The sequence below is a fragment of the Symphalangus syndactylus genome, chromosome 7, assembly GCF_028878055.3.
Source record: "Symphalangus syndactylus isolate Jambi chromosome 7, NHGRI_mSymSyn1-v2.1_pri, whole genome shotgun sequence".
Classification (NCBI taxonomy): domain Eukaryota; kingdom Metazoa; phylum Chordata; class Mammalia; order Primates; family Hylobatidae; genus Symphalangus; species Symphalangus syndactylus.
In genome coordinates, this window is record NC_072429.2 from 18,212,836 (window position 1) to 18,231,195 (window position 18,360).

Consider the following 18,360-nt stretch of genomic DNA (forward strand, 5'->3'; position numbering starts at 1 on the left):
TGGCCAGAAGTAACTGAAGATCCACAAAAGAAGTAAAAATAGCCTTAACTGATGACATTCCAACATTGTGATTTGTTTCTGCCCCACCCCAACTGATCAATGTACTTGGTAATCTCCCCCACCCTTAAGAAGGTTCTTTGTAATTCTCCCCACCCTTGAGAATGTACTTTGTGAGATCCACCCCTGCCCAAAAAACATTGCTCTTAACTTCACCGCCTATCCCCAAACCTGTAAGAACTAATGATAATCCACCACCCTTTGCTGACTCTTTTATGGGACTCAGCCCGCCTGAACCCAGGTGAAATAAACAGCCATGTTGTTCACACAAAGCCTGTTTGGCGGTCTCTTCACATGGATGGGAATGAAATTTGGTGCCGTGACTCAGATTGGGGGACCTCCCTTGGGAGATCAATCCCCTGTCCTCCTGCTCTTTGCTCCGTGAGAAAGATCCACCTACGACCTCAGGTCCTCAGACCGACCAGCCCAAGAAACATCTCACCAATTTCAAATCTGGTAAGCAGCCTCTTTTTACTCTCTTCTCTAACCTCCCTCACTATCCCTCAGCCTCTTTCTCCTTTCAATCTTGGCGCCACACTTCAATCTCTCCCTTCTCTTAATTTCAGTTCCTTTCCTTTTCTGGTAGAGACAAAGGAGACAGGTTGTATCCATGGACCCAAAACTCCGGCGCCGGTCACGGACTGGGAAGGCAGCCTTCCCTTGGTGTTTAATCATTGCAGGGACGCCTCTCTGATTATTCACCCATGTTTCAGAGGTGTCAGACCACGCAGGGACGCCTGCCTTGGTCCTTCACCCTTAGCGGCAAGTCCCGCTTTTCTGGGGGAGGGGCATCTACCCCAACCCCTCCTCTCCATGTCTCTACCCCTTCTCTGCTTTTCTGGGGCAGGGGCAGGAACCCCTCAACCCCTTCTCCTTCACCCTTAGCGGCAAGTCCTGCTTTTCTGGGGGCAAGAACCCCCAGTCCCTTATTTCCATGCCCCAACCCCTTTCCCGCTTTTCTGGAGGGTAAGAACCCCCGAACCCCTTCCCTCTGTGTCTCTACTCTCTTTTCTCTGGGTTTGCTTCCCTCACTATAGGCAACCTTCCACCCTCCATTCCTCCTTCTTCTCCCTTAGCCTGTGTTCTTAAGAACTTAAAACCTCTTCAACTCTCACCTGACCTAAAATCTAAGTGTCTTATTTTCTTCTGCAATGCCACTTGACCCCAATACAAACTCTACAGTAGTTCCAAATAGCAGAAAAACGGCACTTTCAATTTTTCCATCCTACAAGATCTAAATAATTCTTGTCATAAAATGCGCAAATGGTCTGAGATGCCTAACATCCAGACATTGTTTTACACATCATTCCCTTCCTAGTCTCTGTGCCCAGTGCAACTCGTCCCAAATCTTCCTTCTTTCCCTCCCGCCTGTCCCCTCAATCCCAACCCCAAGCGTCGCTGAGTCTTTCTAATCTTCCTTTTCTACAGACCCATCTGACATCTCCCCTCCTCGTCAGGCCGAGCTAGGTCCCAATTCTTCCTCAGCCTCGGCTCCTCCACCCTATAATCCTTTTATCACCTCCCCTCCTCACACCTGGTCCGGCTTACAGTTTCGTTCATGACTAGCCCTCCCCCACCTGCCCAGCAATTTATTCTTAAAAAGGTGGCTGGAGCTAAAGGCATAGATAGTCAAGCTTAATGCTCCTTTTTCTTTATTCCAAATCAGATAGCGTTTAGGCTGTTTTTCATCAAACATAAAAATCCAGCCCAGTTCATGGCTTGTTTGGCAGCAACCCTGAGACGCTTTACAGCCCTAGACCCTAAAAGGTCAAAAGGCCATCTTATTCTCAATATACATTTTATTACCCAATCTGCTCCCGACATTAAATAAAACTCCAAAAATTAGAATCTGGCCCTCAAACCCCACAACAGGACTTAATTAACCTCACCTTCAAGATGTACAATAATAGAAAAAAGTTGCAATTCCTTGCCTCCACTGTGAGACAAACCCCAGCCACATCTCCAGCACACAAGAACTTCCAAACGCCTGAACTGCAGCAGCCAGCCATTCCTCCAGAACCTCCTCCCCCAGGAGCTTGCTACATGTGCCGGAAATCTGGCCACTGGGCCAAGGAATGCCCGCAGCCCGGGATTCCTCCTAAGCCGCGTCCCATCTGTGTGGGAACCCACTGAAAATCGGACTGTTCAACTCACCTGGCAGCCACTCCCAGGGGCCCTGGAACTCTGGCCCAAGGCTCTCTGACTCCTTCCCAGATCTTCTCGGCTTAGCACCTGAAGACTGACGCTGCCCGATCACCTCGGAAGCCCCCTAAACCATCACGGACGCCGAGCTTTGGGTAACTCCCAGTGGAGGCTAAGTGTGTCCCCTTCTTAATCAATATGGAGGCTACCCACTCCACATTACCTTCTTTTCAAGGGCCTGTTTCCCTTGCCTCCATAACTGTTGTAGGTATTGACAGCCAGGCTTCTAAACCTCTTAAAACTCCCCAACTCTGGTACCAACTTAGACAATACTCTTTTAAGCACTCCTTTTACTTATCCCCACCTGCCCAGTTCCCTCATTAGGCCGAGACACTTTAAATTATCTGCCTCCCTGACTATTCCTGGATTACAGCTGCATCTCATTGCTGCCCTTCTTCCCAATCCAAAGCCTCCCTTGCGTCCTCCTCTTGTATGCCCCCACCTTAACCCACAAGTATAAAATACCTCTACTCCCATCTTGGTGACCGATCATGCACCCCTTACCATCTCATTAAAACCTAATCACCCTTACCCCACTCAATGCCAATATCCCATCCCACAGCATGCTTTGAAAGGATTCAAGCCTGTTATCACTCGCCTGCTACAGCATGGGCTTCTAAAACCTATAAACTCCCCTTACAATTTCCCAATTTCACCTGTCCTAAAACTAGACAAGGCTTACAGGTTAGTTCAAGATCTGCGCCTTATCAACCAAATTGTTTTGCCTATCCACCCCATAGTGCCAAACCCATATACTCTCCTATCCTCAATACCTCCCTCCACAATCTATTATTCTGTTCTGGATCTCAAACATGCTTTCTTTACTATTCCTTTGCACCCGTCATCCCAGCCTCTCTTCGCTTTCACTTGGACTGACCCTGACACCCATCAGGCTCAGCAAATTACCTGGGCTGTACTGCTGCAAGGCTTCACAGACAGCCCCCATTACTTCAGTCAAGCCCAAATTTCATTTTCATCTGTTACCTATCTCGGCATAATTCTCATAAAAACACACGTGCTTTCCCTGCTGATTGTAATCTCCCAAGCCTCAATCCCTTACAAAACAACAACTCCTTTCCTTCCTAGGCATGGTTAGTGCGGTCAGAATTCTTACACAAGAGCCAGGACCGCACCCTGTAGCCTTTCTGTCCAAACAACTTGACCTTACTGTTTTAGCCTAGCCCTCATGTCTGCATGCAGTGGCTGCTGCCGCCCTAATACTTTTAGAGGCCCTCAAAATCACAAACTATGCTCAACTTATTCTCTACATTTCTCACAACTTCCAAAATCTATTTTCTTCGTCATACCTGACGCATATACTTTCTGCTCCCCGGATCCTTCAGCTGTACTCCCTCTTTGTTAAGTCCCACAATTACCATTGTTCCTGGCCCAGACTTCAATCCGGCCTCCCACATTATTCCAGATACCACACCTGACCCCCATGACTGTATCTCTCTGATCCACCTGACATTCACCCCATTTCCCCATATTTCCTTCTTTCCTGTTCCTCACCCTGATCACGCTTGATTTATTGATGGCGGTTCCACCAGGCCTAATCGCCACACACCAGCAAAGGCAGGCTATGCTATAGTACAAGCCACTAGCCTGCCTCTTAGAACCTCTCATTTCCTTTCCATCGTGGAAATCTATCCTCAAGGAAATAACTTCTCAGTGTTCCATCTGCTATTCTACTACTACTCAGGGATTATTCAGGCCCCCTCCCTTCCCTACACATCAAGCTCAAGGATTTGCCCCCACCCAGGACTGGCAAATTAGCTTTACTCAACATGCCCTAAGTAAGATAACTAAAATACCTCTTAGTCTAGGTAGACACTTTCACTGGATAGGTAGAGGCCTTTCCTACAGGGTCTGAGAAGGCCACCGCAGTCATTTCTTCCCTTCTGTCAGACACAATTCCTCAGTTTAGCCTTCCTACCTCTATAACAGACCAGCCTTTGTTAGTCAAATCAGCCAAGCAGTTTTTCAGGCTCTTGGTATTCAGTGAAACCTTTATATCCCTTACGGTCCTCCGTCTTCAAGAAAAGTAGAACGGACTAAAGGTCTTTTAAAAACAGACCTCACCAAGCTCAGCCACCAATTTAAAAACTACTGGACAATACCACTTTCACTTCTCAGAATTCAGGCTGGTCCTCGGAATGCTACAAGGTACAGCCCATTTGAGCTCCTTTTTATTAGGCCCCAGTCTCATTCCAGACACCAGACCAACTTGGACTGTGCCCCAAAAAACTTGTCATCCCTACTATCTTCTGTCTAGTCATACTCCTATTCTCCGTTCTCAACTACTCATACATGCCCTGCTCTTGTTTACACTGACAGTTTACACTGTTTCTCCAAGGCAGCATAGCTGATATCTCCTGGTGCTATCCCCAAACTGCCACTCTTAACTCTTGAAGTAAATTATCTTTGCTGGCAGGACTATGCTGAATCTCCTTAGGCACTCTCTAATCAGATGTCCTGAGTTGTCCCAATTCTTAGATCTTTTATACCTGTTTTTCTCCTTCTCTTATTCCATTTAGTTTTTCAATTCATACAAAACCGTATCCACGCCATCACCAATCATTCTAAATGACAAATGTTTCTTCTAACATCCCCACAGTATCACCCCTTACCACAAGACCTCCCTTCAGCTTAATCTCTCCCACTCTAGGTTCCCACGCCGCCCCTAATCCCGCTCGAAGCAGCCCTGAGAAACATCGCCCATTCTCTCTCCATACCAACCCCCAAAAATTTTCGCCACCCCAACACTTCAACACTATTTTGTTTTATTTTTCTTATTAATATAAGAAGGCAGGAATGTCAGGCCTCTGAGCCCAAGCCAAGCCATCGCATCCTCTGTGACTTGCATGTATACATCCAGATGGCCTGAAGTAACTGAAGAGCCACAAAAGAAGTAAAAATAGCCTTAAGTGATGACATTCCACCATTGTGATTTGTTTCTGCCCCACCCTAACTGATCAATGTACTTTGTAATCTCCCTCTCCCTTAAGAAGGTTCTTTGTAATTCTCCCCACCCTTGAGAATGTACTTTGTGAGATCCACCCCCTGCCCGCAAAACATTGCTCTTAACTTCACCGCCTATCCCAAAACCTATAAGAACTAATGATAATCCACCACCCTTTGCTGACTCTTTTATGGGACTCAGCCCACCTGCACCCAGGTGAAATAAACAGCCACGTTGCTCACACAAAGCCTGTTTGGTGGTCTCTTCACAGGGACGCGCATGAAACCAGCTACCTTATTATTCTTTATTGACAATGGGGGGGGGGAGAAAAAAACAGGCAGAGCACTTAGTGCCAGGATGTTGGCAGGTATTTTCACATTAAACACTGGTCTCCTCAGCCAAAGCTCACAATCCAGTAAGACAGGCATTTTAGCTGAACATTCTCATCTAACCCTAGGGTTATGCACTGAATTGTGTCCCAGAAAATTCACAAATTGAAGCCCCAGTCCCCAATGTTACTATATTTGGGGATAGGGCCCTCAGGAGGTAATTAAGGTTAAAAGAGATCCTAAGAGTAGGATCCTAATCCAGTAGGATTGGTATCCTTCTAAACAGGGGGAGAAACACCAAAGAGCTCTCTCCTTCTCACTGTGTGTGAACAGAGGAAAGGCCATATATATGACACAGCAAGAAGGTGGCCGATTACAAGCCAGGAAGAGAGTCCTCACCAGAAACTGAATTCTCCAGCACCTTGATATTGGACTTCTAGCCTCCATCCAGAATAGTGAGAAAATGAGTATCTGTTGTTTAAGCCACCTAGCATGTAGTATTTTGTTACAACAGCCTGAGAAGACTAATACACCTACAGACCCAAATGTAAAGGCTTCTGGGAACCCAAGCTGATAGTCACTGAAGCATTCCTGGCTCTCAGCAGGTCTTAACCAGGGTCACTGTGACTTCTAGGTTTCTTGGGACCCAAGGCCCACTGGAGTTATAGTCCAATTCATTTTTTTTTTTTTAGACAGAGTCTCACAGTGGCATGATCTCGGCTCACTGGAACCTCTACCTCCCAGGTTCAAGCGATTCTCCTGCCTCAGCCTCCCGAGAAGTTGAGATTACAGGTGCCCGCCACCAGCTGTTTTTTATATTTTTAGTAGAGATGGGGTTTCGTATGTTGACCAGGCTAGTCTCGACTCAAGGACTCAAGTGATCCACGCGCCTCGGCCTCCCAAAGTGCTGGGATTACAGGCGTGAGCCACTGTGCCCAGACTATAGTCCCATTCTTTTCCCTGCCCTCATCCTCTAAAACCAAGTTCCAGCTCCCTTCCTGTATTCCCTTGGCCCTTATTCCCATATTTCTCCTGGTACTCACCATGTCATTCCATTGGCTCAGGAACTCGTCTGCAATGCAGGGAAATTCTTCAGGAGATTCTTTTGTTGCCATTTCCTCATGAATGGTTCCCTCTTTGAGAAGCTTCAGACATGACTGTAAATTTCACTTGGGGCAGGAGGGGCAGGGAATGGGAGTGCCCATGCCAAGGAAAGAGGTAAAGTTTCCCCTGCTTCATCCCCCGTGCTGGGGGGAAAACCTTTAAGGAGGAATCAATAGTTCCTTTATGGAGGCCATCTGGCTCTGAGGAGGGGCTGGGTCCTGGGCCTCAGCTGCTGCAGAGCCCCTCCCCGCTGAGTGCCCAGCTCCTTCTGTCTTCCCCTAGTGAGGAAACAGTTCCTGTTCCCAGGGAGTCCACCCCAGCCTCAGGGCTTCATCCCAGCAACTAATAAATTAGCCTAGAATTGGAGAGAGGGCTTTTCAAGGCAACAGAACCAGCATAGACTTCAGTGAAAATGACATAGATTTTGGAGTCAGACTAACAAGGCTGTGATTTCTGGCTGTGAGTCTTTCTGGGGGATCTTAAAACAGGCACTGTCATCTCTGAACTGCAGTGTTCTCATATGCTAAATAGGAAAAGTGATCCTGGCTTTGCAGGGTTGTAAAGAAGATTTCCATTGTTTATGGAAATAGATACGTACCCCATTGACTCTCTTCTTCCTGAGTCAGTCTTGCTAATACATCTGAACTGTAATTCCCTTTCTGAATTTTGGGGTGGGGTAGGTTGGGGGAGTGGTGGAAGAGTGGTAGCTTTTTCAAAAGTCTGATTTGGACCAGGCACCATAGCTCACGCCTCTAATCCAGTGTGGGAGTCTGAGGCAGGAGGATTTCTTGAAGCAAGGAGTTCAAGACCAGCCTCGGCAACAAAGGGAGACACTGTTTCTCCACAAACTTTTTTTTTTAATTAGCCAGGTGTGGTAGGCTGAGGCAGGAAGCTCACTTAAGCCCAGGAGTTCAAGGCTGCAGTGAGCCATGATTGTGCCACTGCATTCCAGCCTTGGCGACAGAGCAAGACCTGTCTCAAATAAAATAAATAAAATAAAAATAAAAAGTCTGATTTATCCTTGGTTGTTGTTCAAGAAGTACGCCCTCAGAAAAAGCAGACTAACCACAATTGCGGCCCAAGCACATCTTTAGAAAGGCAAATCCACCCTCCAAATGATACATTAGTGAGCAATCATTCAAAGACTAAATGTTGATGTGGGTCTTTTTGGCAGTGGGGAGAGTGTGTGCATGCATGAGTGAATGAAAGGCCTTCCTAATGTCTGGCTTGGAGGGATTTACTGGGCCTTCGGGGCATTCTCAGCTTTCCTCGGATTACCCACTCTCCCTTCCCTTTGGACTGCTTTGGAGAGAGACTGCAAGGTACTGAGACCAGCATCTTGGGAACTGCAGGACATGCTTTGCAAAGACAGATACTTTCTGGGAGTCATTTTTCTGCCTGTTCTGCAGACACTTGGTGATACCACTTTGGGTATGTTATGCCCTGTAGTGGAGACAGTCTGCTAGCTAGACCCACATCCTGCCCCCCTACCTTGTTTTGCTATTGTGAAACCGAACAAAGGGGTAGCCCAGAGGGGACAGGGGAGGGCGAAAGAACACAATAAGGTCACAGGGCCCTGCTCTAAGTGTGTGCCCGTGCACATGCCATAGGGGTTGGGGGCCAGAGGCAAAATCCCCCTGGTGCTGAGGAAACAGCAATGGATTTAGAGCCCTGAAGACTGGCATTTAAGTTTTACCTCCTTACTGGCTATGTAAGTTTGGGCAACTAGTTTACCTTCAGAAGCCCTGTAACATGCAAGTGCTAACAAAGCCATCTCAGGGCTGGTGTGAGGAATAAATTTAACATTTATTTATTATTCACTTTAACAGTGAATGCAAAAGGGCTTAGTTGAAGAGTAAAATACTAAAAATCTATTGTGGTTAAGACTTTGGCTGTGAGTCAGGTGATTGGTGTATTTGACTATATTATTGTCCATCAATATTCAGTGTTTTTCCCCAGTCAGGCTTGGTCATGTGACTTGGCCAAATGTGAGCAGAAGTGCCCCTTCAGTTCCAAGGGGACGTTTAAAAGCTTTTATTAGCAATTCCCCAGCTCTCTTTCCTCTGCCCTAGGGATGGAGGGAGCACGTGTGAAAATGGGGCCCTGGGGAGTTGGGGACATGAGTGATTAGAAGGACCACAGCTCCCACGCTACTGCTTGATGGGCCCCTTACACCAGCCGGTTTAAGGCCACTAGGATTTGGGGGCTGATTGTTACTGCAGCAAAACTTAGCCTGGCATCACCATACAGATAGGTGCCGTTTCTTTATGCAGTTTAATAGAAAAACAACAAAACAAAACACGCACAAAGAAAACACATAGAAAATAATAGCAAACACAACACAGGCTTGGGAGATGGCAGGCGAGCCTGAGCTGGGTGCTACTTGCTGCTGCTCTTGGGAACAGGCCGGTAGACCCCGACCACCACAGCGTGGTCCCTCTCATAGGGCTCCAGGGTCAGCTGCTCTTGAGGCTTCAAGTTCTCCTGCTGCAACTTCCTCACCTCAGAAGCAAACACAGCCTCGGCGGATGCGGTGGAGTCGATGCAGTTGGCCTTGATGGAGATGAGAAAGTGGCCCCCGTTGCGCAGGAAGGTGTGGGCGTTCAGGGCCACGATGCGGGACTGGTCGGGCTGGGCCACGTCGGCGAAGATCACGTCCACCATCCCAATGAGCATGCGGTACTTGAGCGGGTGCCGCGCGTCCTCCAGGACCGGGATGATGTTGGTGCGCTTCTTGGCCACATTGACCAGATCGCGGCCGGCGCGGTGGGAGAACTCGACGGCGTAGACCAGGCCGTCTGGGCCGATGATGTCGGAGACATGGGAGACGGTGGTGCCCGACGCGGCGCCCAGGTACAGCACCTTGGACTTGGGCTTGATGTGGATCTGGTCCACTCCGCCCAGGATGGCCGCGGCCAGCTTGGAGCGGAACGGGTTCCACGTGCGGTACTCCTGCTTCACGCCTCCCTCGGTCACCGTGACGCGCCTCTCGCCGTACACTGACTGGCCCGGCACCATGTTCAGCGTGACCAGTGCGTCCTCCGCCCCGCGGTAGATGAAGACGCCCTCGTGCCGGTGCGGCTCCACAGACACCACCATGGCGCCCTTCCTGCGGCGGCTCTTGCTCTTGGCCACGCCGCCCCGCCGCTGTCCGCCGCCGCCGCGATCCTTGCCGTCGCCGCCGCCGCGCCCCCGGCCCCGGCCGCCTCCGCCGAAGCCGCGCGCCCGCGCTCCGAAGCCGCCCTTGCCCCCCTGGCCGCCGCCGTCGCCCCCGCCGCCCTTGCCCGCGCCGCCGCCGGCGCCTCGGCCCCCGCCCCAGCCGCCCCAGCCGCCGCCCCCGCGGCCGCCCCCACCGCCCCCGCGCGAGCTCGCCGCCGACTTCATGGCGCGCCCCGGGGCGGGTGCCGCGGGTTACCGGTGCCTCGGGGCGGGTGTCGGGGGCTCCGGTGGCTCTTGGTGGTCGTCCCGGCGGCTGTCCGCGGGGTTAGCGGCGGCGAGCGGCAGGGGCGGGACCGGCTCTACCGCAGTCCCCGCATCCCGGAGCCGCCCCTTGACGCAGCGGCTGTGGCGCTATTGCATCACACCCGTCCCCGCGACCCTGCGGCCCGGAAGCCCCGCTTCCCATCTCGCGTGCTGACGCAGCCTGCTCCTCTTCGCTCACCCTGCCCCTTCCCCATCTCCCGCCTTCCCAGGGACCCCTGGCACTTCCCTGGGCCACAGGGACGGGGGCGTCTCTGCTGCAGGAGAGCAGGAGAGGTGGAGGTAAGCATCAGCGTCGGTCCTGGCTGTGCCACCAGTTCTGGGAATATTGATCAGCAAGGAAGTGTTGATTCTTCAGTGTGAATGGGGATACACAGACAGCCAAAATGTCATGTTCATCCTCGAAGTCTGGTCTATTCTTCAAAATCACACTGTCAATCTGCAGCATTTTCTTGAGGAAAGAAAGAAAGAGAAAAAGAAAGAGAAAGAAAAGAGAGGGAGAGGAGAAGAAAAGAAAAGAAGAATTCGGGAGCACCAAGGGCAGCAACGAGAAGAAAAGAAAAAAGAACAGAAAGAAAATAAAAGAATAACTGGGCACCACCAATGGCCCCAAGGCCGTAACGCAGAGGCGTTAGCGTTTGGTCAGAACCAGGGACAGCGACAGCAGTGGGGGCTGTTTTGGCTACTGCTGGGGGCTTTGGGACCCACGCAAGAGCTGGGGAAAGCAGGGTAGGTGGTGTAACAACAGACCAGCCGACCAGCCTCCCGTTAGTTGAAGTAAGTGTGTACGAGAGAGAGACAGAGAGAGAGAGAGCGAGCGCGCTAGCGTACCATAAAATCGGAGCATTTACTGAACACCTGGTATGTGCAGTATGACTTTCGTTCCATCCTGGACCACAGCTCTTTCCGTCTCATACTCATGGACAGCAGTGCCAGGTCTGATTTTCCCTGAGGACTGGAGTGTCTCCTTAATGGGGACCAGAGTTTTATACACTGGAATGCGAACAAGGGATCAGTGAGCGAAATGTATGATTCCTGAGGTTGAATGGTTCACATAAAATACTCTACTTAGAGGTTTCCATTCTTGCTATGAGTTGAATATTTTCCAAAATGATGAACTACACTTGGTGTCTGTGAGGGTTAATTTTATGTGTCAACTTTACTGGGCCGTGGGGTGCCCAGATATTTGGTCAAATAGTATTTTGAGTGTTTCTGTGAGGGTGTTTTTAGATGAGATTAACATTTAAATTGGTATATTGAGTAAAGCTGATTGCCGTCTATGATGTGGCTGGGCCTCATCTAATCAGTTGCGGGCAGAAATAAAGCAAAATGCTGACCTTCCCCAAGGAAGAGAGAATTCTCCTGCCCAATGGCCTTTCAACTGGCACATCAGCTCTTTCTGCCTGACAACCTTTGGACCGGGACATTGGCCCTGCAGATTTTGGACCTGCTGGTCTCCCTAATCACATGAGCCAATATATATCCTATATACACACATATATATATCCTACAAGTCTGTGTCTTTGGAGAACCTTGAATAATCGAGATCCTGAGACAAAGCCTTGAGTCCAAGTGGGTTGTGAGGTGATCCCAGGAAGCACATGTTGGGGGGGCAAAAATGAAATAGAGAAGATAGAAAGGTTAAGAAAGAACTGGGCACAGTGCCTCACGTAATCCCAGCACTTTGGGAGGCCAAGGTGGGAGGACTGATTGAGCCCACGAGTTCAAGACCAGTCCTAGCAAGATAGCAAGACCCTGTCTCTACAAAAATGAAAAAAAACTTAGCCAGGTGTCATGGTGTGTACCTGTAGTCCCAACTACTGAGAAGGCTGAGCTGGAGGGGTCGCTTGAGCCTGGGAGATCAAGGCTGCAGTGAGCTGTCCGCACACCACTACACTCCAGCTTAGGTGACAGAGCGAGACCCTGTCTCAAAAAAAAAAAAAAAAAAAGAGGGTAGATTAATGAGTAGATGACCACAGTGGACAATGGGAGCTCAATTGCCCTGAGTATTCTCTGAGAAACTGTGTGGAAGGCATCTCAGAATTGTTCTACTGCAGGTTGGAGGCTGGGGCATTAATCCACTGTCTTAATTTGTTTCTATACCTGAGACTGGGTAATTTATAAAGAAAAGGGCTTTATTTTTTATTTTTTTATTCTAAGATAGGGTCTCACTCTGTCACCCAGGCTGAGTGCAGTGGCACAATCATGGCTATTGCAGCCTTCATCTCCCAGGCTCAAGCAATCCTCCCACCTCAGCCTCCTGAGTAGTTGGGACTACAGGTGTGTGCCACCACACCAGGCTAAATTTTTTATTCTTTATAGAGATGGAGCCTCACTATGTTGCCTAGGCTTGTCTCAAGCTCCTGGACTCAAGCAATTCTCCTGTTTCAGTCTCCTAAAGTGCTGGGATTGCAGGTATGAGCCACAGTGGCCAGCCAGGTTTATTTCTATATAGGTATAAACCATCATGCCTGGCAATTTTTTTTTTTTTTTTTTTACTTTTTGTACAGATGAGACCTCATTATGTTGCCCAAGCTGGTCTCCAACTCCTGGCCTCAAGCCATCCTCCTGCCTCAGCCTCCTGAGTTGCTGGAATTCTAGGCACAAGCCTCCACACTTGGCACCATATATACTTTTGTTTACAATTGACTTGTTATTCCATAAGATATGCCCTACAATAATGATCATAACTACATCTGTGACTAGGCCTCAGTAGTAGACATAGTGCACATCAATCATTCCCATAGACTTAAAAAATGCATGAGGAATTTTGCTTATTTTCTCACACAACCATTCCAACAAATTGCCCAAGGATTAACTAGACATGATTGATGTGAAACCAGAGGTAATGCTCTATAACCCCATCCCCATTCTCATTATACTTTAAGCATCCATACATGAAGAAACTTAACTTGTTTTCTCTAAGCCGTGGTCCACCTCCAAAGGTGACTGACTCTAGGGATCTGATCTCCACCCCAGTGACAGGTGCAGGTATATTTGCTCAAGAGGAGTTAAGCTATGATGCAGTAACATAGAACTCCAAAATCTCAATGTATTAATACAACTGTGTTTCTTATGTTTTATGTTCACTCAGAGTCAGTGGGAGGTTTGCACCACACAGCCACTGAAGAACTCAGGCCCCAACATCTTATGGCTGCAACATGGGAAAAAAGAGGGTCTCCACTGTACCGCTGAAGAATAGAGTGCAGAGAACTCTCAACCTTTTTGTATATTTAGTCTGGACTTTGACACAATCATTTCTACTCACCACGGATTGCAGCCTTGATCTCCCAGGCTAAAGCAATTCTCCCACTTCAGCCTCCTGGCTGATGACTGGCCAAAGCCAGTCACATGCCCTAGCTGAAAGGCAGCTGAGAGATGTGGGTGCCATAATTGGGGAACAGTAAATGCTTTTACCTAGGTGTCTACTGCACACTGCCAGCTGGCACACCTGGATCAGTGTACCCAACACAAACACCTCAGGTGAAATTTACTGTTTGGCATGTATATATTTAAATTTACTCATCAAGACAAAATATGACACCTCCTTCCTAACACATGACTAAAACTCAGAATCACAGTCAACTCCCAATAATATATCTCATATAGCTGGTTAATTAATTAGAAAAAGGGAATCTTCTCCCTTTTTCTAGCCTCTGGGCCTTGGAGAGTAGCTAAAATCCCTTATTTGGGATGTGATTATTGTTTGGCCATTACCTCTGCTGGGGGACACTTTGTCTCTTGGTGACCCAGACTCTCACTCCATTCCCCACTGTAGAATTAGTGGCTGCCATTTAGGAAATGCTCAAAAAGCTTAGCTGGACTACTTTTGCAAAGGTCTTCTTTCCATAAGACACCTTAGAAATTCTCTGTAATTCTTCATTTTATAGAATAAGAATCTGAGATTTGGGCTGGGCGCAGTGGCTCATGCCTTTAATCCTAGCACTTTGGGAGGCTGAGGTGGGTGGATCACTTGAGCTCAGGAGTTCAAGACCAACCTGGAAAACATAGTGAGACCCCATCTCAATATGTAAAAAAAAATTCTGGCCGGATGTGGTGGCTCACGCCTGTAATCCCAGCACTTTGGGGAGCCGAGGCAGGCAGATCACAACATCAGGAGATCGAGACCATCCTGGCTAACAAGGTGAAACCCCGTCTCTACTAAAAATACAAAAAAATTAGCTGGGCGTGGCGGCGTGCACCTGTACTCCCAGCTGCTGGGGAGGGTGAGGCAGGAGGATGGCGTGAACCTGGGAGGCGGAGCTTGCAGTGAGCCAAGATCGCGCCACTGCACTCCAGCCTGGGTGACAGAGTGAGAAACCATCTCAAAAAAAAAAAAAAAAAAAAAAAAAAAAAAATATATATATATATATATATATATAACTATCAAAGTCCTACAAACAATCTAAAATCCCCACAAAAATTACAGTGAGTCTAACTGTGCTCCCCTTCAATCCATTACGTTTTATAAGCACCATGTATATTTATGTAATTCAACTGGTATGAAAATGCAAAACAAACCAAACAACAAAGCAAAAAATTGGTTTACTTTAGATGACCCCGTGTACTCTCATTAACCAGTGAAATTTCTATAATGCGACCAAGTATTTTTTTGATTTGTACAAATGTATGGGGTACATGAGAAGTTTTGTTACATGTATAAGGCACAGTGATCAAGTCAGTGTAAAGTATCCATCATGAGAGTACAGTACATTTTTATTAAGTATCATCACCCTGCTCAGTTATCAAGCATTGAATTTGTTTCTCCTATCTTACCGTATGTTTGTACCTTTTTCTTTTTCTTTTCTTTTTTTTTTTTTTTTTTTTGAGATGGAGTCTCCCTCTGTCACCCAGGCTGGAGTGCAGTGGTGTGATTTCAGCTCACTGCAACCTCCTCCTCCCAGGTTCAAGCTATTTTTGTGCCTCAGGCTCCACAAGTAGCTGGGATTACAGGCACATGCCGCCATGCCTGGCTTTTTTTTTTTTTTGTATTTTCAGGAGAGACGGGGTTTTGCCATGTTGTCCAGGCTGGTCTCGAACTCCTAACCTCAGGTGATCCACCCATCTCACCCTCCCAAAGTGCTGGGATTACAGGTGTGAGCCACCTCACCAGGCCTGTATGTTTTTACCTTTTAACCCACTTCTCTTCATCTTCCCACCCTTCCCAGTCTCTGTTACCTGTTTTTCCACTCTCTACCTCCATGTGATCAAATTTTTTAGCTTCCAGCCAGGTGCGGTGGCTCACGTCTGTAATCTCAGCAGTTTGGGAGGCTGAAGCAGGTGATCACTTGAGCCCAGGAGTTCAAGACCAGCCGGGGCAACATGGCAAAACCCCATCTCTACCAAAAATACAAAAATTAGCCAGGTTTGGTGGCATATGCCTGTAGCCCCAGCTACTCAGGAGGCTGAGGTAGGAGGATCGCTTGAGCCCGGGAGATGGAGGTTGCAGTGAGCTGTGATGATCATGCCACTGCACTCCAGCCTGGGCAACAGAGCTAGACCCTGTTTCAAAAAAAAATTGTTTTTTAGCTCCCACATATATGTGAGAACATGTGATAGTTGTCTGTTTGTTCCTGGCTCGTTGCACTTAACATAATCACCTCCATCAACTGAGTATTATTTAGCCAATTTTCTAGAAAGGTTAATAATGGCCATTTTGGGCTGACATTGGCCAAGAAGCAAAATCAAAAATGATGAGAAAATTAGCATAAAATTGTAGATGCATATTAACTTCTCTGTACCATTTATGCCTTAGTTTAAATCTGCTTTTAAAATTTATTTGAATAAGTGTGGGCTGGGTGCGGTGCAGTGGTTCACGACTGTAATCTCAACACTTTGGGAGGCTGAGGTGGGCGGATCACTTGAGGTCAGGAGTTCAAGACCAGCCTGGCCAACATGGTGAAACCCTGTCTCTACAACAATACAAAAATTAGTTGGGCATGCTCACTTTGTCACCCAGGCTAGGGTGCACCAGCATGATGAGGGCTCCCTGTGACCTCTGCCTCCCAGGCTCAAGCGATCTCCCACCTTAGCCTCCAGAGTAGCTGGGACTACAGGCATCTTGAATAGGTAGATGTGGCAAGAGTGGACAACTTTGTTTCTGATCTATTGAGATGTTCACGTGGGGTATTTCCCTCTTCAGTTTATTAATATGATTTATTACTGTGATCTTTTGTTTTTGAGACAGGGCCGTGCTTTGTTGCCCAGGCTGGAGTGCAGTGGCTCAGGCTCAGCTCACCGCAATCTCTGCTTCCCAGGTTCAAGCAATTCTCATGCCTCAGCCACCCCAATAGCTGGGATTACAGGTACACACCACCACGCCCGGCTAATTTTTGCTTTTTTTTTTTTGAGACAGAGCCTCACTCTGTCGCCCAGACTGGAGTGCAGTGGCGTGATCTCGGCTCACTGCAAGCTCTACCTCACGGGTTCACGTCATTCTCTTGCCTCAGCCTCCCCAGCAGCTGGGACTACAGGTGCCCGCCATCGCGCCTGGCTAATTTTTTGTATTTTTAGTAGAGACGGGGTTTCACCGTGGTCTTGATCTCCTGACCTCGTGATCCGCCTGCCTCGGCCTCCCAAAGTGCTGGGATTACAGGCATCAGCCACTGCGCCTGGCCAATTTTTGCATTTTTTTGTTGACATGGGATTTCACCACATTGGCCAGGCTGGTTTCAAACTCCTGACCTCAATCAGTCCACCTGCCTCTGCTGCCCAAAGTGCTGGGATTACAGGCGTGAGCCACTGTGCCACCCTGCGATTTTACTTCATATGCTGAATCACCTTTACATTTCTCAGATAAATCCCACTCGGTCATATGTATAGTGCTTTTAGTATTTTGCAGAATTCAATTTGCTACTATTGAGAGTTTTTTGTATCTATGTGATAATTGATCTAAAGTTGTCTTATTTTATGATGTTTTTGGTTTGAATATTGGGGTAATAATATCCTTATAGAATCAGTTAAAAAGCAATCCTCCTTTTTTCGAAGTTTGAGAAAGACTGGTGTTGTCTTCTTTAAAGATTTGGTAGAACTCACTAGAAAAGCCATCTGGTCCTTGGCTTTTCTTTGTTGGAAATTTTTTGACTATTGATTCAATCTGTTTGCTACATAGGTCTATTCAGATTTTGAGACAGTTTGGGTAGTTTGTGTTTTTCTAGGAATTTGCTCATTTAAATTGTCTATTTTTTTAAACATACAATTGTATTCTCTATTCTTTTTATTTTGTAAGGTCAACAGTAGTATCTCTACTCTCATGCCTGGTTTTAATAATTTGAATCTTATCTTTTTCTTTCGAGTCTAGCTATCAAGGTTTGTCAATTTTGCTGATCTTAAGAAACCAACTTTCGGTTTAATTCATTTTCTCGATTGTTTTTCTATTCTCTCATTCATTCATGTCCACTGTAATCTTTATCATTTTCTCCTTTCTGCCTTCAACATGTTAAATAGGTTTTTTTCATTTTAGTGTACTATTTTAATTACCTTGTCATTTCTCTTACTATATATTTTGGAGTTATTTTCTTGGTGGTTGCCCCAGGGGTTAATTTATAACATCTTAATTTATAACATATCAAATTCAGATTAATATCAACTTAATTTCAGTAGTATACAAAATCTTTGCTCCTATATAGTGGTCTCCTATTCCCTTTTCTAGTTTTTGTCATAAATTACATCTTTATACATTGTATGTCCATCAATATAGATTTATAGTTAGCTTTACTCAGTTGTCCTTTTTATTTTTAAAAATTTTAATTTTTTAGAGATGAAGTCTCATTATGTTGCCCAGGCTGGAGTGCAGTGGTTATTCATAGAGGTGACCATAGCACACTACAGCCTCAAACTCCTGGACTCAAGCAGTCTTCCCACCTCAGTCTCCTGAACAGCTGGTACTACAGGGCATATGCCACCACACACATCTTCGCAGTTGCCTTTTAAGAAAAAAGTTAAAAACAAAAAATGCATTACTGTTGATTTTTATACTTCTACATACTTGATTTTATAATCTTTTACACTTTTAAAATATATTTTGTACTATATACTTACCTTTACTGGTGTTGTGTGATTTTGTTAGTCTAGGGTCCTCACATTTCAACATTTAGCATTTCTTGTAACGATGGTCTTCTAGTGACAAACTTTTTGTTTATTGGGAAACATCTTAATACCATCTTCCTTTCTGAAGAATAGCTTTGCTGAATATAGAGGTCTTGATTGACAGTTTTCACCCCTTTT

The 18,360-nt window shown here is 46.9% G+C and overlaps 1 protein-coding gene across 1 annotated transcript; it reads right to left on the reverse strand.

Annotated features, from left to right (window-relative positions):
• Positions 1–8,909: 8,909 nt before the first annotated feature.
• FBLL1 (fibrillarin like 1) lies at positions 8,910–10,290 on the reverse strand. Its single transcript, XM_055285302.2, has one exon. The coding sequence runs from the start codon at positions 10,036–10,038 to the stop codon at positions 9,034–9,036; it is 1,005 nt and encodes a 334-aa protein (XP_055141277.1). The 5' UTR covers positions 10,039–10,290; the 3' UTR covers positions 8,910–9,033.
• Between the last annotated feature and the right edge of the window lie 8,070 nt (positions 10,291–18,360).